The sequence below is a fragment of the Oncorhynchus gorbuscha genome, linkage group LG15 (genome assembly GCF_021184085.1).
Source record: "Oncorhynchus gorbuscha isolate QuinsamMale2020 ecotype Even-year linkage group LG15, OgorEven_v1.0, whole genome shotgun sequence".
Lineage (NCBI taxonomy): Eukaryota > Metazoa > Chordata > Actinopteri > Salmoniformes > Salmonidae > Oncorhynchus > Oncorhynchus gorbuscha.
Genome location: NC_060187.1, coordinates 25,945,123 through 25,967,461, shown reverse-complemented (window position 1 = coordinate 25,967,461; position 22,339 = coordinate 25,945,123). Strand labels below are relative to the sequence as shown.

The window sequence follows — 22,339 nt, the reverse complement described above, 5'->3', positions numbered from 1 at the left end:
ACTTTACAGAAACAGAGTTTATTCCAAGTCAAAACAGGAAAACTGAAACCCTCTAGTCAGTAGAGGGGGACAACTGGAGATGCGACCACAGACTGCAGGTCACTTCGGGAAGGCGCAGGCCGTAGCTGAAATAGACACCTGCTCACACGCAGCATCTGAAGAAGGCAAAAACACGACAGGACGGAACGAGGACACAGAACAGCAAACAAGGATCCGACAAGGACAGAAGCGAAAACAGAGAGAGAAATAGGGACTTAATCAGAGGGCAAAATAGGGAACAGGTGTGAAAGAGTAAATGAGGTAGTTAGGAGAATGAGGAACAGCTGGGAGCAGGAATGGAACGATAGAGAGAGAGAGAGAGAGAGAGAGAGAGAGAGAGAGAGAGAGAGAGAGAGAGAGAGAGAGAGAGAGAGAGAGAGAGAGAGAGAGAGAGAGAGAGAGAGAGAGGGAGAGGGGAGGGGAGAGAGAGGGATAGAAAGAGGGAAAGAACCTAATAAGACCAGCAGGGGGAAACGAATAGAAGGGGAAGCACAGGGACAAGACATGACAATCAATGACAAAACATGACAGTACCCCCCCACTCACCGAGCGCCTCCTGGCGCACTCGAGGAGGAACCCTGGCGGCAACGGAGGAAATCATCAATCAACGAACGGTCCAGCACGTCCCGAGATGGAACCCAACTCCTCTCCTCAGGACCGTAACCCTCCCAATCCACTAAGTACTGGTGGCCACGTCCCCGAGAACGCATGTCCATGATCTTCCGTACCCTGTAAATAGGTGCGCCCTCGACAAGGACGGGGGGAAGACGAACGGGGCGCGAAGAAAAGGCTTGACACAGGAGACATGGAAGACTGGGTGGACGCGACGAAGATGTCGCGGAAGAAGCAGTCGCACTGCGACAGGATTGACGACCTGAGAAACACGGAACGGACCAATGAACCGCGGAGTCAACTTGCGAGAAAGCTGTCGTAAGGGGAAGGTTACGAGTGGAAAGCCACACTCTCTGACCGCGACAATACCTAGGACTCTTAATCCTACGTTTATTGGTGGCTCTCACAGTCTGCGCCCTGTAACGGCAAAGTGCAGACCTGACCCTCCTCCAGGTGCGCTCACAACGTTGGACAAAAGCCTGAGCGGAGGGAACGCTGGACTCGGCGAGCTGGGACGAGAACAGAGGAGGCTGGTACCCAAGACTACTCTGAAAAGGAGATAGCCCGGTAGCAGACGAAGGAAGCGAGTTGTGAGCGTATTCTGCCCAGGGGAGCTGTTCTGCCCAAGACGCAGGGTTTCTAAAAGAAAGGCTGCGTAATATGCGACCAATCGTCCGATTGGCCCGTTCTGCTTGACCGTTAGACTGGGGATGAAAACCGGAAGAGAGACTGACGGAAGCACCAATCAAACGACAGAACTCCCTCCAAAACTGTGACGTGAATTGCGGATCTCTGTCCGAAACGGCGTCTAACGGGAGGCCATGAATTCTGAACACATTCTCAATGATGATTTGTGCCGTCTCCTTAGCGGAAGGAAGCTTAGCGAGGGGAATAAAATGAGCCGCCTTAGAGAACCTATCGACAACCGTAAGAATCACAGTCTTCCCCGCAGACGAAGGCAGACAGGTAATAAAGTCTAAGGCGATGTGAGACCATGGTCGAGAAGGAATGGGAAGCGGTCTGAGACGACCGGCAGGAGGGGAGTTACCTGACTTAGTCTGCGCGCAGTCCGAACAAGCAGCCACGAAACGGCGCGTGTCACGCTCCTGAGTAGGCCACCAAAACCGCTGGCGAATAGAAGCAAGCGTACCCCGAACGCCGGGGTGGCCAGCTAACTTGGCAGAGTGAGCCCACTGAAGAACAGCCAGACGAGTAGAGACAGGAACGAAAAGAAGGTTACTAGGACAAGCGCACGGCGACGCAGTGTGAGTGAGTGCTTGTTTTACCTGTCTCTCAATTCCCCAGACAGTCAACCCGACAACACGCCCTTCAGGGAGAATCCCCTCGGGGTCGGTAGAAGCTACAGAAGAACTGAAGAGACGGGATAAGGCATCAGGCTTGGTGTTCTTATTTCCCGGGCGATAAGAAATCACGAACTCGAAACGAGCGGAAAACAACGCCCAACGAGCTTGACGTGCATTGAGTCGTTTGGCAGAACGGATGTACTCAAGGTTCTTATGGTCAGTCCAAACGACAAAAGGAACGGTCGCCCCCTCCAACCACTGTCGCCATTCGCCTAGGGCTAAGCGGATGGCGAGCAGTTCGCGGTTACCCACATCATAGTTGCGTTCCGATGGCGACAGGCGATGAGAAAAATACGTGCAAGGATGGACCTTATCGTCAGAATGGAAGCGCTGGGACAGAATGGCTCCCACGCCCACCTCTGAAGCGTCAACCTCGACAATGAATTGTTTAGTGACGTCAGGAGTAACAAGGATAGGAGCGGATGTAAAACGCTTCTTGAGGAGATCAAAGGCTCCCTGGGCGGAACCGGACCACTTAAAGCACGTCTTGACAGAAGTAAGGGCTGTGAGAGGGGCTGCCACTTGACCGAAATTACGAATGAAACGCCGATAGAAATTCGCGAAACCGAGAAAGCGCTGCAACTCGACACGTGACTTAGGGACGGGCCAATCGCTGACAGCCTGGACCTTAGCGGGATCCATCTGAATGCCTTCAGCGGAAATAACAGAACCGAGAAATGTGACAGAGGAGACATGAAAGGCGCACTTCTCAGCCTTCACATAGAGACAATTCTCTAAAAGGCGCTGGAGTACACGTCGAACGTGCTGAACATGAATCTCGAGTGACGGTGAAAAAATCAGGATATCGTCAAGGTAAACGAAAACAAAGATGTTCAGCATGTCTCTCAGTACATCATTAACTAATGCCTGAAAGACAGCTGGAGCATTAGCGAGACCAAACGGCAGAACCCGGTATTCAAAATGCCCTAACGGAGTGTTAAACGCCGTTTTCCACTCGTCCCCCTCCCTGATGCGCACGAGATGGTAAGCTTTACGAAGGTCCAACTTAGTAAAGAACCTGGCTCCCTGCAGAATCTCGAAGGCTGACGACATAAGGGGAAGCGGATAACGATTCTTAACCGTTATGTCATTCAGCCCTCGATAATCCACGCAGGGGCGCAGGGTACCGTCCTTCTTCTTAACAAAAAAAACCCCGCTCCGGCGGGAGAGGAAGAAGGCACAACGGTACCGGCGTCGAGAGAAACAGACAGATAATCTTCGAGAGCCTTACGTTCGGGAGCCGACAGAGAGTATAGTCTACCCCGAGGGGGAGTGGTCCCCGGAAAGAGATCAATACAACAATCATACGACCGGTGAGGAGGAAGGGAGTTGGCTCTGGACCGACTGAAGACCGTGCGCAGATCATGATATTCCTCCGGCACTCCTGTCAAATCACCAGGTTCCTCCTGAGAAGAGGGGACAGAAGAAACAGGAGGGATAGCAGACATTAAACACTTCACATGACAAGAAACGTTCCAGGATAGGATAGAATTACTAGACCAATTAATAGAAGGATTATGACATACTAGCCAGGGATGACCCAAAACAACAGGTGTAAAAGGTGAACGAAAAATCAAAAAGGAAATGGTCTCACTGTGGTTACCAGATACTGTGAGGGTTAAAGGTAGTGTCTCACATATGATACTGGGGAGAAGACTACCATCTAAGGCGAACATGGGCGTGGGCTCCCCTAACTGTCTGAGAGGAATGTCATGTTTCCGAGCCCATGCTTCGTCCATAAAACAACCCTCAGCCCCAGAGTCTATCAAGGCACTGCAGGAAGCTGCCGAACCGGTCCAGCGTAGATGGACCGACAAGGTAGTACAGGATCTTGATGGAGAGACCTGAGTAGTAGCGCTCACCAGTAGCCCTCCGCTTACTGATGAGCTCTGGCCTTTTACTGGACATGAAATGACAAAATGTCCAGCAGAACCACAATAGAAGCAAAGGCGGTTGGTAATTCTCCGTTCCCTCTCCTTAGTCGAGATGCGAATACCTCCCAGCTGCATGGGCTCAATCTCTGAGCCAGTGGGAGGAGATGGTTGAGATGCGGAGAGGGGGAACACCGTTAACGCGAGCTCTCTTCCACGAGCTCGGTGACGAAGATCTACCCGTCGTTCTATGCGGATGGCGAGTGCAATCAAAGAATCCACGCTGGAAGGAACCTCCCGGGAGAGAATCTCATCCTTAACCTCAGCGTGGAGTCCCTCCAGAAAACGAGCGAGCAACGCCGGCTCGTTCCAGTCACTGGAGGCAGCAAGAGTGCGAAACTCTATAGAGTAATCCGTTATGGATCGATCACCTTGACATAGGGAAGCCAGGGCCCTGGAAGCCTCCCTCCCAAAAACTGAACGATCAAAAACCCGTATCATCTCCTCTTTAAAGTTCTGATACTCGTTAGTACACTCAGCCCTTGCCTCCCAGATAGCTGTGCCCCACTCCCGAGCCCGTCCCGTAAGGAGTGATATGACGTAGGCGATCCGAGCTCTCTCTTGAGTATGTGTTGGGCTGGAGAGAGAACACAATATCACACTGGGTGAGAAAGGAGCGGCACTCAGTGGGCTGCCCAGAGTAACATGGTGGGTTATTAACCCTAGGTTCCGGAGACTCGGATGACCAGGAAGTAGCTGGTGGCTCGAGACGGAGACTCTGAAACTGTCCTGAGAGGTCGGAGACCTGAGCGGCCAGGGTCTCAACGGCATGACGAGCAGCAGACAATTCCTGCTCGTGTCTGCCGAGCATCGCTCCCTGGATCTCGACGGCTGAGTTGCGAGAATCCGTAGTCGCTGGGTCCATTCTTGGTCGGATCCTTCTGTTATGCAGGTGAATGAGGACCCAAAAGCGACTTTACAGAAACAGAGTTTATTCCAAGTCAAAACAGGAAAACTGAAACCCTCTAGTCAGTAGAGGGGGACAACTGGAGATGCGACCACAGACTGCAGGTCGCTTCGGGAAGGCGCAGGCCGTAGCTGAAATAGACACCTGCTCACACGCAGCATCTGAAGAAGGCAAAAACACGACAGGACGGAACGAGGACACAGAACAGCAAACAAGGATCCGACAAGGACAGAAGCGAAAACAGAGAGAGAAATAGGGACTTAATCAGAGGGCAAAATAGGGAACAGGTGTGAAAGAGTAAATGAGGTAGTTAGGAGAATGAGGAACAGCTGGGAGCAGGAACGGAACGATAGAGAGAGAGAGAGAGAGAGGGAGAGAGGGAGGGGGAGAGAGAGGGATAGAAAGAGGGAAAGAACCTAATAAGACCAGCAGGGGGAAACGAATAGAAGGGGAAGCACAGGGACAAGACATGACAATCAATGACAAAACATGACAGTGTTAGCTAATCCAAGTGTATAATTTTAAAAGGCTAATTGATCATTAGAAAACCCTTTTACAATTATGTTAGCACATCTGAAAACTGTTGTTCTGATTAAAGAAGCAATAAAGCTGGTCTTCTTTAGACTAGTTGAGTATCTGGAGCATCAGCATTTGTGGGTTCGATTACAGGCTCAAAATGGCCAGAAACAAAGAACGTTATTCTGAAACTCATCTGGACAAGCCTCTTGATCTCTTTGGTGTCTCCTTCATTACTGACTTGCCAAAAGGATTTTCCCATGGAAACCGGAGGTTGCTAAACTTCAGGTATTTTTCATCAGTGTATGGAGAGAAGAGAGAGGGCAGCAAAGAGAGGGATAAATGTTACACTAACAACGCTGTTGTCATGTATTGTGAAGCATTGCAGACATTATTAGCACTTTAGTCAATAACAACTGATATTCTGGAACCAAGAAGAGGCCCTTACCTGAATCTATAGATTCTATGTCCCTCTTGTCCCCCGCTCCCACCATGCTACAGTACATGTAGTACTACTGACTCAGACATCTTCCTCATCCATACCTTCAATTACTTTAGTTGCCTTGATGTCATACCTTATCTCCATCCTATATCCCTAACTCTCAATAGAGTGCCTTAAGCAACCCTAATAACTTTAATAACAACCCCAAGGCTGCTGTTTACCTTTCTGTTTGTATTTCCCTTTGTTTCTCCCAAAGCCCCAGAGAGAGGAGGCAACAGCAGCAGCGCCGCTGGCCTGGTCTGGGTAAAAGAGACAGACATTGTGCAGAAGGGCAGATCGATGTTCCCTAAGATTTTACTGCAGTGGTGCGCAGCCCTGTCGAGTTGTGCCGTTGAAATAGGTAAAGGGTTACACTGCTGCATCGCATCCATGCGCTTCGACAATGACAACAAGCTGTTTACGCTGAAAAGCTATACGGCACGTTAGCCAACCCATTGCGCTAGCATGGCACTGAGTTATGCTATTGAGCTATGGCTGTTAGCTGTCCCACTATGCTTATGGCTATAACCAGTGCTATGAAGCCATGGTGTAGGGCTGTGTCACAGAGGAGGGATGTGAAGCTGTTGGGTGGCTACACAGCAGTGTGATGCTATACCACTGCCACTCTGTGTTGCAGCTGTACCCTTGTCAAAGGCATCTCTCTCTCTCTCTCTGCTTATGCAGAGCACATAGCCACTCCTCGTGCTTCTCTCATCCTATCCGCAGCTCTGCTCTCAAGTCTGTCTACTGCGTGCCAACGCACGCACACACGCACACACACAGACACCCACACGCATGTACACACTCACATACACGCACACACAGACACACACATGCAGACAAACGCATGCACACACACAGACACACACACACGCACGCACACACACACAGACACACTCATGGTCTCATTGCCACGCAGACACCTGCTCAACATACTCTCATGTGGTCAGTTCAGCTAAAGCTATTATACTCACACACCGCATATATACATACATCCATATCCACACACATACTGTACACACACATACTGTACACAAACATACTGTACACAAACATACTGTACACACATACTGTACACGCTTTCACATAAATATACAGTACACTAACACACGTCATTACAATCAATAACACAATCTCTCTCTCTCACATCAATACACACAGTATACTCCAACACATTCCCTCTCTTACATCTCCACATACATCTCCTTGTTCTGTGCTAACTAGAGTCAGTCAGTAGAAAGAGCCATTCTGAGTGAGGCATTTCTGAGAGGCTCTGTCACCCTCAGGAAGGAGAAGCATTGAGCAGAGGGAGTACAGCACGTTGCTGATCCTTCTGGGGATGGGATCATTTTCTCTGTCTGTCTCTCTCTCTCTCTTTCTCCATGTCTCTATCCCTCTCTTTATGTCTCTATCCCTCTCTCCCTCTCTTTATCTCTCTCTATCCATCTTTCCCTCTACCCCCATCTCTCTCTGTCTTTCCCTTTATTTGTTGCAGCCAACAAAGTGCAGCGACTGATGAGATGTGTTGCAGCCAGAGGGCTGTGTGTGTGATTGAGGTGTTGAGACAATTGGTTGGTGAGATAAAAACAGCATCTTTCATTTGAATCTATTTTTTACAACATTATGTTTCTTAAATTGTCTCTGTTAGTGGTGAACATGGTGAACCATGTGGTTTTGTTCAGAAGTTGCACTGCTGTCATGTGTGATGGGTGTTATTCACATTGTGATTAGGTGGAGGATCTCTAATGGAATGCAGGTCTGGGGGAACAAATGACTTCCCTGCTGGGCTAACACGTTATCCACAGCTGCAGTGAGAGAAGGAGATAGTTGAGAGAGGGAAGTAGAGAGAGAGTACTGTGAGTATTCTGTGATTTGCTCAGTTAAGGATTATCTTGATTTGAAAGATGTGTAATTTTTATTAACACTTTAATTGAATTGCAACCCTTTTCTGAGCTTACGTAAGGTGTTTGTTTGGCTGTCTAAGCAATCGTTATTTATATATATATTATTTTTTGTTACCTTTATTTAACTAGACAAGTCAGTTAAGAACAAATTCTTATTTTCAATGACAGCCCAACCCGGACAATGCTGGGCCAATTGTGCGCCACCCTATGGGACTCCCAATCACAACCGGATGTGATACAGCCTGGAATTGCCAGGTAGAATTGTCATTGCCAGGTAGAATTGTCATTGCCAGGTAGAATTGTCATTGCCAGGTAGAGGATAAGAGGCCTAGGGAGAAAGCAGAGGGCAAGGGACAAGTGTGCTATTCAAACTGCACACTTTGCATGAACTCTCCTGTTTCTCCCTTCACTCAGTGAGTGATGCTCTGTCATCTCCTTTTCTCCTTCCTTACACGGGACAGGACTCACACTCTCACACTAAAGACGACAACAACCCCCGTGTTCCCGCTCTTTTTTCTTACCACAGACAATGTGTGTCGTTACCATTGCTAAGGACGCCAGGGAAACTAAGCGTGACACTCATTTATCCAAAAGCCCAGGTAAATATATATACATATTTTTAAGTGATTTTAGACAAGGCCTTAAAGTGATTGGACTCAGACTAGAATTAATGATAACCTTGGGAGAATACAAGGAGGCCTTTGTTGGCTTATATTTATACCTCTTTTTAACTGTCTCTTTAAGAAATGCATGGTGTGGTGATGCAGTGATGGGTTGTACAGTAACTGATATCAGTATCTTAGACTGATGGTTTAAGGCCTCTGTATGACCCTGTGTGTGATTTCTGCACTCTGTACCTACGTTTATCACCTATTGATATCTACTTTCCTATGGTGAATTAATACATTCTGAAAGGATGTAATTGAAAGGACAAAAACTAAAGGAAATAAAGCAATGTATCAGGACAGCGAGCAGCACTGTAGATGATTGATTATCCAAACTAAAGTAAATAACTGAAATTGATCAGTGGAATAGTTTTAGTTAACAACTCTGAATATGGACCTACATAAATCAATACACAGCCTGAGCCCATATCTCTTCACTCTAGGCTTAGGCTTGAAGCATTTCCTTTCTGCATTTACAGACAGCCCGATGTGATGTTAGACTATAGTTCAAAATATAGGTCTGTGTTGATAGTAGAGAGTAATAATAGCTTTACTATGTAGTCGATTATGTTTCATGCTGACCATTCAGACTTAACCCTAAAGTAGACGTGTGGAATGCTACTGGTTGTTCTACTCTGCTGAAAACATGTCCTTTCTGGTTTCATTTTTTAAACTTTATTTAACAGTGAAGAACACATTCTTAATTACAACAGCCTAGGAACAGTGGGTTAACTGCCTTGTTCAGGGGCAGAACAACGGATTTTTACCTTGTCAGCTTGGGGATTCGATCTAACAACCTTTAGGTTACAGGCCCAACAATCTAACCACTAGGCTATCTGCTGCCCCATGCATGAGTGTGTGAGCATGCCAGGGGCAGTGAGTGCAGTATGGGCCAGCCAGTGAAACAGAGCAGAAGCAGTGCAGTATGGGCCAGCCAGTGAAACAGAGCAGAAGCAGTGCAGTATGGGCCAGCCAGTAAAACAGAGCAGAATCAGTGTAGTATGGGCCAGCCAGTGAAACAGAGCAGAGGCAGTGTAGTATGGGCCAGCCAGTGAAACAGAGCAGAGGCAGTGCAGTATGGGCCAGCCAGTGAAACAGAGCAGAGGCAGTGTAGTATGGGCCAGCCAGTGAAACAGAGCAGAGGCAGTGTAGTATGGGCCAGCCAGTGAAACAGAGCAGAGGCAGTGTAGTATGGGCCAGCCAGTGAAACAGAGCAGAGGCAGTGCAGTATGGGCCAGCCAGTGAAACAGAGCAGAGGCAGTGTAGTATGGGCCAGCCAGTGAAACAGAGCAGAGGCAGTGTAGTATGGGCCAGCCAGTGAAACAGAGCAGAGGCAGTGTAGTATGGGCCAGCCAGTGAAACAGAGCAGAGGCGGTGCAGTATGGGCCAGCCAGTGAAACAGAGCAGAATCAGTGTAGTATGGGCCAGCCAGTGAAACAGAGCAGAGGCAGTGTAGTATGGGCCAGCCAGTGAAACAGAGTAGAATCAGTGTAGTATGGGCCAGCCAGTGAAACAGAGCAGAGGCAGTGTAGTATGGGCCAGCCAGTGAAACAGAGCAGAGGCAGTGTAGTATGGGCCAGCCAGTGAAACAGAGCAGAGGCAGTGTAGTATGGGCCAGCCAGTGAAACAGAGCAGAAGCAGTGCAGTATGGGCCAGCCAGTGAAACAGAGCAGAATCAGTGTAGTATGGGCCAGCCAGTGAAACAGAGCAGAGGCAGTGTAGTATGGGCCAGCCAGTGAAACAGAGCAGTGGCAGTGCAGTATGGGCCAGCCAGTGAAACAGAGCAGAATCAGTGTAGTATGGGCCAGCCAGTGAAACAGAGCAAAGGCAGTGTAGTATGGGCCAGCCAGTGAAACAGAGCAGAGGCAGTGCAGTATGGGCCAGCCAGTGAAACAGAGCAGAATCAGTGTAGTATGGGCCAGCCAGTGAAACAGAGCAGAATCAGTGTAGTATGGGCCAGCCGGTGAAACAGAGCAGAGGCAGGTTTGATTTTTTAAACTTTATTTAACAGTGAAGAACACATTCTTAATTACAACAGCCTAGGAACAGTGGGTTAACTGCCTTGTTCAGGGGCAGAACAACAGATTTTTACCTTGTCAGCTTGGGGATTCGATCTAACAACCTTTAGGTTACAGGCCCAACAATCTAACCACTAGGCTATCTGCTGCCCCATGCATGAGTGTGTGAGCATGCCAGGGGCAGTGAGTGCAGTATGGGCCAGCCAGTGAAACAGAGCAGAAGAAGTGCAGTATGGGCCAGCCAGTGAAACAGAGCAGAATCAGTGTAGTATGGGCCAGCCAGTGAAACAGAGCAGAAGCAGTGTAGTATGGGCCAGCCAGTGAAACAGAGCAGAGGCAGTGTAGTATGGGCCAGCCAGTGAAACAGAGCAGAGGCAGTGTAGTATGGGCCAGCCAGTGAAACAGAGCAGAAGAAGTGCAGTATGGGCCAGCCAGTGAAACAGAGCAGAATCAGTGTAGTATGGGCCAGCCAGTGAAACAGAGCAGAAGCAGTGTAGTATGGGCCAGCCAGTGAAACAGAGCAGAAGCAGTGTAGTATGGGCCAGCCAGCGAAACAGAGCAGAGGCAGTGCAGGACATGCCCTAATGCTGGGTAAAATAGGGCATCATCCACAGTAGAACACTCAGTACTTCCCCAGAGGGAGAAACAGTTAAATCAAAGTTTATTATTGTCATGTGCGCCAAATACACCTTACAGTGAAATGCTTACTTACAGGCTCTTACCAATTGTGCGAAATAAAGGTGTGTGTGTGTGTGTGTCAGGGGTAAGTAAATAAATTAAACAACAGTAAAAAGACATTTGAAAATAACAGTAGCAAGGCTATATACAGACACCGGTTAGTCATGCTTATTGATGTAGTATGTACATGTGGGTATGGTTAAAGTGACTATGCATATATGATGAAAAGAGAGTAACAGTAGCGTAAAAAGAGGGGTCGGCGGGTGGTGGGTCACAATGAAGATAGCCCGGTTAGCCAATGTGCGGGAGAACTGGTCGGTCGGGCCAATTGAGGTAGTATGTACATGAATGTATAGTTTTAGTTCCTCTATCACCTGCATGACAGAAGGAACCTTCCAAGGGAATGGACCCAGCGACTTCAGGCTCGTTACACTGCCGTCAAGATCAAGGCCATGCTCGGCAAAGTGACTATGCAAATATGATAAACAGAGAGTAGCAGCAGCGTAAAAGAGGGGTTGGGGGGCACACAATGCAAATAGTCTGGGTAACCATCTCGTTACCTGTTTAGGAGTCTTATGGCTTGGGGGTAAAAACTGTTGAGATGCCTTTTTGTCCTAGACTTGGCACTCCGGTACCGCTTGCCATGCGGTAGTCGAGAGAACAGTCTATGGCTGGGGTCTTTGACCATTTTCAAATCAAATCAAATTTTATTTGTCACATACACATGGTTAGCAGATATTAATGCGAGTGTAGCGAAATGCTTGTGCTTCTAGTTCTACAGTGGTCCTTCTGTAGCTCAGTTGGTAGAGCATGGCGCTTGTAACGCCAGAGTAGTGGGTTCGATCCCCGGGACCACCCATACGTAGAATGTATGCACACATGACTTTAAGTCGTTTTGGATGAAAGCGTCTGCTAAATGGCATATATTATATTATAATGCAGTAATAACCAACGAGTAATCTAACCTAACAATTCCACAACTACTACTTTACACACACAAGTGTAAAGGGATAAAGAATATGTACATAAAGATATATGAATGAGTGATGGTACAGAACGACATAGATAAGATGCAGTAGATGGTATCGAGTACAGTATATACATATGAGATGAGTAATGTAGGGTATGTAAACATTATATTAAGTGGCATTGTTTAAAGTGGCTAGTCATTTTTTACATCAATTTCCATCAATTTCCATTATTAAAGTGGCTGGAGTTGAGTCAGTATGTTGGCAGCAGCCACTCAATGTTAGTGGTGGCTGTTTAATAGTCTGATGGCCTTGAGATAGAAGCTGTTTTTCAGTCTCTCGGTCCCTGTTTCGATGCACCTGTACTGACCTCGCCTTCTGGATGATAGCGGGGTGAACAGGCAGTGGCTCGGGTGGTTGTTGTCCTTGATGATCTTTATGGCCTTCTTGTGACATCGGGTGGTGTATGTGTCCTGGAGGGCAGGTAGTTTGCCTCCGGTGATGCGCTGTGCAGACCTCACTACCCTCTGGAGAGCCTTACGGTTGTGGGCAGAGCAGTTGCCATACCAGGCGGTGATACAGCCCGACAGGATGCTCTCGATTGTGCATCTGTAGAAGTTTGTGAGTGCTTTTGGTGACAAGCCAAATTTCTTCAGCCTCCTGAGGTTGAAGAGGCGCTGCTGCGCCTTCTTCACAACGCTGTCTGTGTGGGTGGATCATTCAGTTTGTTCATGATGTGTACGCTGAGGAACTTAAAACTTACTACCCTCTCCACTACTGTCCCGTCGATGTGGATAGGGGGGTGCTCCCTCTGCTGTTTTCCTGAAGTCCACAATCATCTCCTTTGTTTTGTTGACGTTGAGTGTGAGGTTATTTTCCTGACACCACACTCCGAGGGCCCTCACCTCCTCCCTGTAGGCCGTCTCGTCATTGTTGGCAATCAAGCCTAGTTGGATCAGCCTGTAGTGTGGTTTTCCACTTTAATTTTGAGTGTGACTCCAAATCCAGACACATTTGATTTCCATTGATAATTTGTGTGTGATTTTGTTGTCAGCACATTCAACTATGTAAAGAAAAAAGTATTTAATAAGAATATTTCATTCATTCAGATCTAGGATGTGTTATTTTAGTGTTCCCTTTATTTTTTTGAGCAGTATAGTTTTCAACTAGGACACTCAGTGAGGATAGAAAAGCATTTTAGTGGGAGAAGTGATAACCTCCTTCCCAGTTCTTGACTTGGATGGAAATAGGGGTCGGTACTCATTTTGGGTACCGGTACTGCTTATATTTAGGTGCAGGAGCTCCGCAATGCTTTTTAGCTAAAATTCTATAAGAGGAACAGGAGGTCAAGCAGTAGAACATTTGAGGTGTACTCAGCGCCAGTGAGCTCCTGCCCAAGTCAAGCACTGCTCCTTCCACTCTTGAGATACAGTAACAATATAATATCTATGGATAGCATATCTACACTGATTTCCCCATCATTTCAACAGCAGTCAGGAGATCCCTGAGAGACAACTGTCAGACGTTTTATTTTAGACACGGAAATGTGTATCTTATATGACTGGGAGTGTATAACTGACTGGCAGGGAAAGATAATGAGGAAATAAAGATAGGAAGCAAAGGTCCTCTTATCTCCAGTTCAGCTCTGTGGCATGGAAACTGCTTGGTTGTCAATACTCAATCACTACCAACTGAAATAATGTCCTGTCAGTGTCTGCTAGTGAAGGGGGTTGCATCGGCCAGGGTTGTGTAGCAGGTAGCTATGATTTCTGTTTTTGACAGTAATTTACTGATACAATATTTCACACCTGGTTATTGGTCAATAAATCACATAGCCAATACTAACAAAATTATATTTTTCTCTTGTAATGTAATCATTATGCTGTAGTAGCAGTAAGCAACCACCTTGTAGATAAACTAACAGCAAGCTTCCTTCATAAGAGCTGTAACTAAAATAGCAGTAATATTTGTGCAATATAAGGTTAATATCTCTGGGTGTGGTTTTCCAATGAATTTGTAGAGAATATAAACTATATGGACACTGATGTCTCTTTGTGAACATTGTCATTGTCATTTCCAGAGATAAACTTCTTTACTCAGGGAACCGCATTTTGTTCTCAGATAAACAGGAAATTCATCTTAATATAATTTCCTGTGTGGTGGAGCTTTACTCTATATTATTACAGAGGATTCTGTAGATATATTGGTTTGTTTTGTTTGTGGGCTACCTGGAGTGCTAGCATTCTACAACATGGCAGCTCTGAAATGCTCTGTGAACCAAGGTTATTATAGTAAACGAAAACAAATCATGAAAAGTAAACGAAAATAAACAAAAATTATACTGACAATATTATCTTTGACTCCAAAACAAACTAAAATAATAAGCCTAATGAATTATGTTCAGTGAGTTTTTTTTCTCAACTTTGGGCAAAAATCTAATGGGGTTTCAAGCTACTGAATCTGGAGGGTAAATGCTGCTAGTATATAGCCATGTTGTAAATAGTCCTAGCGTGTGTATCACTATCACTAGCTATCACGGAAAAATGTCTAGTTAGTTAACTTGATTCTTCTTACATGTACTACTTAAGTAAAAAAATATATTCTTCCACCATATTGGCGCGCTATTCCTTTTAAATCCAAGTCACAGATAATGACTTAAAGATTTGAACCTAACCTTAGCCCTCGAGAACCCAACTTACGCAAAGCTACACAGCCATATGGTTTTCATTTTAACTGACCACAGCAGGGCCAATGTGTACAACAGTCCCGACACTCTGTCTAACCGTTAATCACTGTGTGCAATGCAGTTTTAGAAGAAAAAAAATCATATCACCAAAATAATTTTACAAATACAAAGATACACTTACTGTGCACCATTTTAACACAGATTCCCACAGAGGTGTTTTGTGTAGCACTTCCTGAGCTAATGGAAACTCGGGAGGGAACAAAAAAAATAGTTTACTCAGGCCATTTACCATTTAAATGTTTTTTAAGGTTCACGTGAGCTCATGATATCATGACACAAGGCGAGACCCAGATGCAGACACAGGAGGCAGATGGTTGGGGTCTTACAATATTAATTAATCCAATAGGGTAAGGCAAGAGAATGGTCGTGGACAGGCAAAAGGGTCAAAACCAGTTCAGAGTCCAGAGTCAGGCAGAGGTCAAAACCAGGATGACTATCAAAAAGAAAACGTGAAAAACATGCTGGTTGAACTGGCACAGAGAGACAGGAAACACAGGGATAAATACACAGGGGAGTATAAGCGACACCTGGAGGGGGTGGAGACAATCACAAAGATAGGAGAAACAGATCAGGGTGTGACAGTACCCCCCCCCCCATCCCCGGCGCATACCTGGCCGATGTCGGTGGAAATCGGCAATGAGCACCTCTCCTCCGGGCCATAACCCTTCCAGTCAACCAGGTACTGGAAACCCCTGCCCCATGGTCAAACCTTCAGGTAGTGTCTCATCGTATACGCTGGTTGGCCACCGATAACCCGGTGGGAAGGATGGGCCTGGAGACAGCAGACAAATGACAGTGAGACACAGGCTTAATCGTAGACACAAGACGGACAGCAGTGGAACTCAGGACTCTGGAGATGGAAAAAGGACCAATGAACTGTGAAGACCGCTTGCAGGACTCTACCCGAAGGGGCAGATCCCAAGTGGAAAGCCATACCCTCTGCCCATTGCGGTAGCTGGGAGCTGGGGTTCGGCGAAAGGTCCTCTTGATGACGATACCTAGAGTTGGTCTTGAGAATAGCCACCCTGGCTCTTCTCCAGGTACGTCGACAGCGGTGGACCACAATCAGAGACTATGTCTACCGGGTGTCCATGGATCCGGAAGACATGCTGCACCATAAGCTGGGCAGAAACGTTGTCAAAGGAAGGCTAGTGTACGATAGGACCCTGGGTGACAGGTCAGCCTGGAGCAATGAGCCCATTCCAGGACCCGGGACTGGAATGGGTTAGGGACAAACAGCTGGTTAGCCGAGCCCCCTTCAGGTCCAGGTTGGGAGCGTTGCGTCTCGCAAACCAGGTTCTCAATACTCCAATCCACAGTGGCAGCAAGGCATGAGGTAGGGAGAATGGTTTTGGAAGTCGAGAGTGTGGCAGAGGAACTGTATAGGCGGGAGAGAGCATCAGCCTTCATATTTTTAGACCCAGGATGGTAGGAAATGGTAAAGTTGAATCTGGTTAACAGGAGGGCCCACCGGACCTGCCTTGAGTTAAGGCGCTTGGCTGAACGGAAATATTCCAAGTTTTTATGGTTGGTACAGACCAGGAATGGCTGTTCTGCTCCTACCAGCCAGTGCCTCCACTCCTCCAACGCCATCTTCACCGCCAGGAGTTCTCGGTTGCCAACATCATAGTTCCTCTCAACAAGATTGAGACGATGGGACAGGAAGGCATAGGGATGAAGCTTCTGGTCCTGGACAGATCGCTGGGACAGGCTGGCCCCCACTCCAACATCCAAAGCATCCACTTCCAACACAAATTGATGCGAGGGGTCCGGATGGATGAGGATGGGTGCTGTTGTGAACCGATGCTTCAGTTCCACAAAGGCTTTGTCGACAGCTGGAGACCATTTGAACAGTACCTTGGGGGAGGTGAGTGCCGACAGGGGGGCCCGCCAGGGTGCTGTAATCACGAATGAAAGGGCGGTAGAAGTTTGCAAAACCAATAAACCTTTGCAGCTGCACCCTGGACGTTGGTTGAGGCCAATCCACCACTGCTTTCACCTTTCCAGGATCCATCTGAACATTGCCCTCAGCAATGACATATCCCAGAAAGGGGATAGAAGAGTGGTGGAACTCACACTTCTCGGCTTTCACGAACAATTCGTTTTCCAGGATGCGCTGAAGGACCTGTCTGACATGGAGTACATGTTCTTGGGCAGATCGGGAAAAAACAGGATGACGTCCAGGTAGACAAACACAAACCAGTTTAGCATGTCCAGAAGCACATCATTGACCAAAGCCTTGAAGACAGCGGGGGAATTGGTGAGTCCAAATGGCATGATCTGGTACTCATAGTGTCCACTGGCTGTGTTGAAGGCTGTCTTTCCACTCATCCCCCTCGCATAATCAAACCAGTTGGTAAGCATTCCGAAGGTCCAACTTGGAAAACATGGTATCCCCCTGAAGATGTTCAAACGCTGACGAGAGGAGCGGTAGGGGGTAACGATTTTTGACAGTGATATCATTAAGCCCCCGGTAGTCAATGCACGGGCGCAGGGTCTTGTCTTTCTTCTCTACAAAGAAAAACCCTGCGCCGGCAGGAGATGTAGAAGGACGGACGGCCCCAGTGACCAGAGACTATGTACTCCTCCATAGCAATGGTCTCTGGTTCGGACAGAGAGTACAACCAACCCCGAGGTGGTGTAGTGCCTGGGAGAAGATCAATGGCACAATCATAAGGACGGTGCGGGGGAAGGGAAGTAGCACGTGCCTTGCTAAACACTTCCAGGAGGTCATGGTATTCCGTGGGGATAACAAAGACATCCACCGTCTTGTTAACCTTCTGAGGAAGACGACTAGGGGAAGGCTGTGCTGCTTGAAGGCAGTGACAATGGCAAAATGTGCTCCAACCCAGGATGGAGCTTGTGGTCCAGTCAATCACAGGATTGTGCTGTTGGAGCCAGGATAATCCTAAAACAACCGGAACATGCGAGATGCAATGAGGAGGAGCTGTATTGTCTCACTGTGGTTACCAGAAACCCATAATTGAACGGGCACACTATTATGGGTGACTTACCCTATAGAGCGACCGTCCAGCGCCCTAGCAACCATGGGCACAGAGAGAGGCTGAGTCGGAATACCAAGCTCCGCAGCTATCGTGGCATCCATAAGTCATTTATCAGCCCCAGAGTCAATGAGCACCCAGAGAGACTTAGATTGGTCTCCCCACAGCACAAGAGCAAAAAGGAGTGTGCAGGTGATGGGAATTAGGGAACTCCCAGTCAGGAGTATCCAACTCACCTGTCGTAGATTCACGAGAGAGCTCGGGTGACCTCGACTCCTCTCGGAAAAGCTGCCTTCGGAAACTTCCGGATTCCAAAGGTGAACACGTCATTTCAGGTGCACGAGTGTGCCAGAGACCAGACCTCCTCTCACTCTTGAGTTCACTTAGGCGTCCATCAATTTTAATGGTTAAGGCGATAAGAGAGGCGAGGTCCACCGGCAGTTCCCGAGCAGCTAACTCATCCCTTACCTCCTCAGATAATCCGTGCAGAAAAGTATCGAAAAGAGACTCCAGATTCCAGGCACTCTCGGCGGCCAACGTGCTAAAATCCACTGCTTGGTCTGCCACACTATGGGAGTTTTGACGTAAGTCAAGCAGTATGCTGGCCGCCTTTCTCCCGGGTACCGGAGACTCAAAAACTTCTCACCTCTGCCATGAATTCCTCCAAATGACAGATACTTGTTCCCAAACTGCCGGAGCCCAGGAGAGCGCCCTTCCCGACATTAGCATAATTATATACGCTATCTTCGATTGGTCTGAAGAAAACAAAGATGGCTGTAGCTCAAAAAATAAGCGAGCACTGAGAACGAAAACCCCGGCAGGTACCGGGATTTCCCGAATATCGCTCTGGAGGTGGTAAGCAGGGTTGATGGGGAGTCGGGATAGGCTGTACAAACTCACCACAGAAAGGGGAAAAATTAATGGGTGATTGTTTTTTTTCAGAGGTGGCAGACAGTCTCTGAGCTAACTCCCTGGTTTGCTCCATAATAGCCTTTAAACCATGGTCGTGGCATTCCATCAAGGAACTGAGCCCTTCCAAAGGGCCCTATAGCAACTCCTGATGTCTCCCAATGGTGGCTCCCTGCAGGGAGACAGCTAGGCGGAGCTGGTCCAAGTCTGCTGGGTCTGTCATGGCCAGTTCGTACTATCATGACACAAGGTGAGACCCAGATGCAGACACAGGAGGCAGATGGTTGGGGTCTTACAATATCTTAGATATTGGAGTCTTAGAATATTTCTTAATCCAATAGGGTAAGGCAAGAGAATGGTCGTGGACAGGCAAAAGGGTCAAAACCAGTTCAGAGTCCAGAGTCGGGCAGAGGTCAAAACCAGGACGACTATCAAAAAGAGAAGAGCAAAAGGAGTATGGGAAAAACATGCTGGTTGACTTGACTAACATACAAGATGAACTGGCACAGAGAGACAGGAAACACAGGCAACACCTGGAGGGGGTGGAGACAATCACAAAGACAGGTGAAACAGATCAGGGCATGACACACAGTTCCTCCATAATATCTGACATGCTCACAGCAGAGAGGGAACAGCTGGCTCTGGTCTACTTTGTGTACTCTCCCTAGTCGCCATACCTGCCCGACCAGAAAAAAATGTGTCAGTGAGATGTCTCGCTTTCTCTTCTGTCTTTGACCTTACGTGCAGCTGCATAAAGTAACAACCCAAAAACAAACAAAAAACAATATAACCCAAATGCCTCCTAGGCTCCCACTCATGCTTTCTGTCCCTAACACTAAACCTAAAACTGAAACTAAATCATATAAAAGCTAAGTTAAACTAAATAAAAACTAGAAAATCAGGTCTGAAAACTCACTGAAACTAAACTGATTTGGGGAAGAAAAAAAAACGTATGGAAATAAAAACACAAAAATATAATAACCTTACTGTTGACATTAGGAGCTCCCTACACTTTAATAAGAGATCTGTTGGTCAGCTAAGTTGCTGCTCAGATGAAACACCATCTGACAAGGTCACAAGAGACAGGACAGTAATGGTAAGCAGGCAGTCATGATGAGCTTCACCGCCATTGTTTCTGTGTTTGTAGTAAACTTCTGGTTATGCGATTACATAGCTGGGATTTTCAAGGTTGATTTTGTAATGAGTAATTGTGGTGGTGAATACTCTACTCCAAACGACTCAGCTGTTGGTATAGTGAAGTTGGTATAATAACTCTCCTTGGGGACAATTTAGGAATCAATTTGGCACAAGCCACGATAGAAGAGTATTTATGTGATGAAGGAGCATGTGCAAACGTCAGTGATAAATCACATCTATGTGGAATTAGACTACCTGGAGCCTCAAAGGTCCACAGCACACCATGGTGTGTAGATAACATGAACAGTATTGAACTGTCTAAAATTGCTTTGGATAAGAGTATCTGTGTAGCCTTGAGTATCTGTTCAAGTGAAACAAATGTATGTTTGCATATGAGAAAGAGAGACAGTCGTTCAATGAGTGAGTGATTTCCTGAATGACTTCCAATGGTCCACTCAGGTCAGAATGATTCCACCTTTTTATGATTCAAATGTTGGTTTTCCTCCATGTCCTTATGACTATTCCTACTTTATTTAGCACATTCTGTTATTCAAGGTAAGTATTATCAACTGATCCAAGGTTTTCTCTTCACCTCATCTGCTGTGGAGTTATTTTGTGTAGATTCACACACACTCACACTACGGGCCACTCATTTAGATGTAATTATACAGTCCACCACGGATGTGATAATAAAGAGTGATAAGGTGATAGTGTGTAGCTTTGGTTATCATTTCTCTTTCTGCCTGCAGAGAGGCGACGACAGGGCAAATTCCAGCCGTTCAGACGCCTGTTTGGGAAGAGGAAGAAGAAGGCAGCAGAGCAGGACTTCAATACAGCAGAGCTGAAGGCTAGCTTCTCCACAGGGGAAGTTTCTAACGTAGTCATCTCAGATGATGAGGAGACCAATCAACATCTGAGGTAAACAGGACATCCATGCATTCTGTTTGATATTATGAGAAATACTCCAGTAGTCCAGGTTGCATTTATACACTGTTCATAATGTTGTCATGAGGACATGCAATGCAGTTGAGTTGCTCTACATTGCCATTTTCCCCCTATTGCTTGTACAGGTCCCCACCTCAAAATGAAACAAGCGCTGAACACAGGTCTTATCAATAACTTAGACTGCATGGACTTGAGCACATTGTCTTTAATCCCTTCCAGTAAGCCACACCCAGACCACAGAGAAAGCCTCTAATACTATTTCCGCTAAGACCCAACGTGGATCCCACATATATTATCATGTGGCTTCTTGTTTGGCATGCAATGTTATCTATTTTCGAGTCGGCAGATTCGACTAAATCTCAGTCTGGTGAGAAAGGGGTGCAGTTCAGTTGAAATGTGGTCTATAAACTGCTTGACTGACTTTTAGATTTTAATTGGTGGAGTTTAGAGTGTGTGAAATGGTTTATGTTTGTGCAAATGAATTTGCTACGGGATACTACATCTTGTCAGGAATTAATGAGTGACTGACTGTAATAGCATGCTATAACTGTAGCTCTCGTTATGTCTTTGCAGGGAGCTGAACCCCATTGGGTCTCAAGCCCTCTCCCACGACAGTGTGTTTATCCCAGAAGAAGCAGTACAGGAGCTCAGCCCAGAACAAACCATGTCCCAGGAAAACGTCTCCGATAAAGTCAGGAACTTGCAGGTGGGCCTTAAACACACATTCAGATGTATGTTCACAGTCTTGGTTGATGACTCTAATTACCATGTACTCGAAAGTCAACTGTTGCTCCCAGATAACAGACACTTTAACGTTACTGCTGTCTTCAATGTTAACTGTGTGTGTGTGTGTGTGTGTGTGTGTGTGTGTGTGTGTGTGTGTGTGTGTGTGTGTGTGTGTGTGTGTGTGTGTGTGTGTGTGTGTGTGTGTGTGTGTGTGTGTGGAAAATGCAGCGGCAGATAGCACAGAATATCAAGTTTGGCCAGAAGCACCCCTCTCTGAGGAAGAGTGAGGGAGACGAGGGCAGCTCGGATGAAGAGGAGGTACACAATAGCCCTCTGAGGGTCTTAGCCCAAGTGGAGGCTGAGCCAGTGGACACAGAGCCAAAGGTAATAGCAGATCATTAATTGCATAATGTTTGGTTCACTGTTAGCTTATAATGATACTGTATTAACTCAAAGAATGTTTGTTGGAAATATAGGAAGAGAATGAAAATGTTATGTTTCCATGACAACCAGGGGGCCAGTCAGGACCAAGAGGCCGGTGAGAGCCATGGAGCTCCCCAGGCTGAAGCCCCCAGCACTCCAGTGAAATCTTCCAGGTCCAAACAAGTTCTTCCAGCCATCGGCGCCATTGAGTCCATCGACCTGGATGAAGTCTCACAGTCTGTCCCTCGGCTGGACAACACCGCTGCCAAGCATAAGCTGTCTGTCAAACCCAAAAACCAGAGGATCTCCCGCAAGCACCACCGGTATACACAGGTGAGAGGGGGTCATGGTTCTTACAGTTGGTGGTC

At 47.0% G+C, this 22,339-nt stretch overlaps 1 protein-coding gene across 3 annotated transcripts in view; it reads left to right on the top strand.

Moving 5' to 3' along the window:
• The window catches only part of LOC123996809 (capping protein inhibiting regulator of actin dynamics-like), a 38,336-nt gene that overhangs the window by 10,718 nt on the left and 5,279 nt on the right, over positions 1-22,339 (top strand). Inside the window, exons 1-5 of one of the 3 annotated variants that reach the window (XM_046300532.1) lie at positions 8,269-8,353; positions 20,627-20,795; positions 21,396-21,528; positions 21,777-21,932; positions 22,062-22,304. In XM_046300532.1, the coding sequence (XP_046156488.1) occupies positions 8,284-8,353; positions 20,627-20,795; positions 21,396-21,528; positions 21,777-21,932; positions 22,062-22,304 (771 nt within the window). In that variant the 5' untranslated portion in view covers positions 8,269-8,283. Of the gene's footprint in view, positions 1-8,268; positions 8,354-13,721; positions 13,840-20,626; positions 20,796-21,395; positions 21,529-21,776; positions 21,933-22,061; positions 22,305-22,339 lie in introns of those variants that run through there. The other 2 variants (XM_046300533.1, XM_046300535.1) reach the window with 2 other exon arrangements.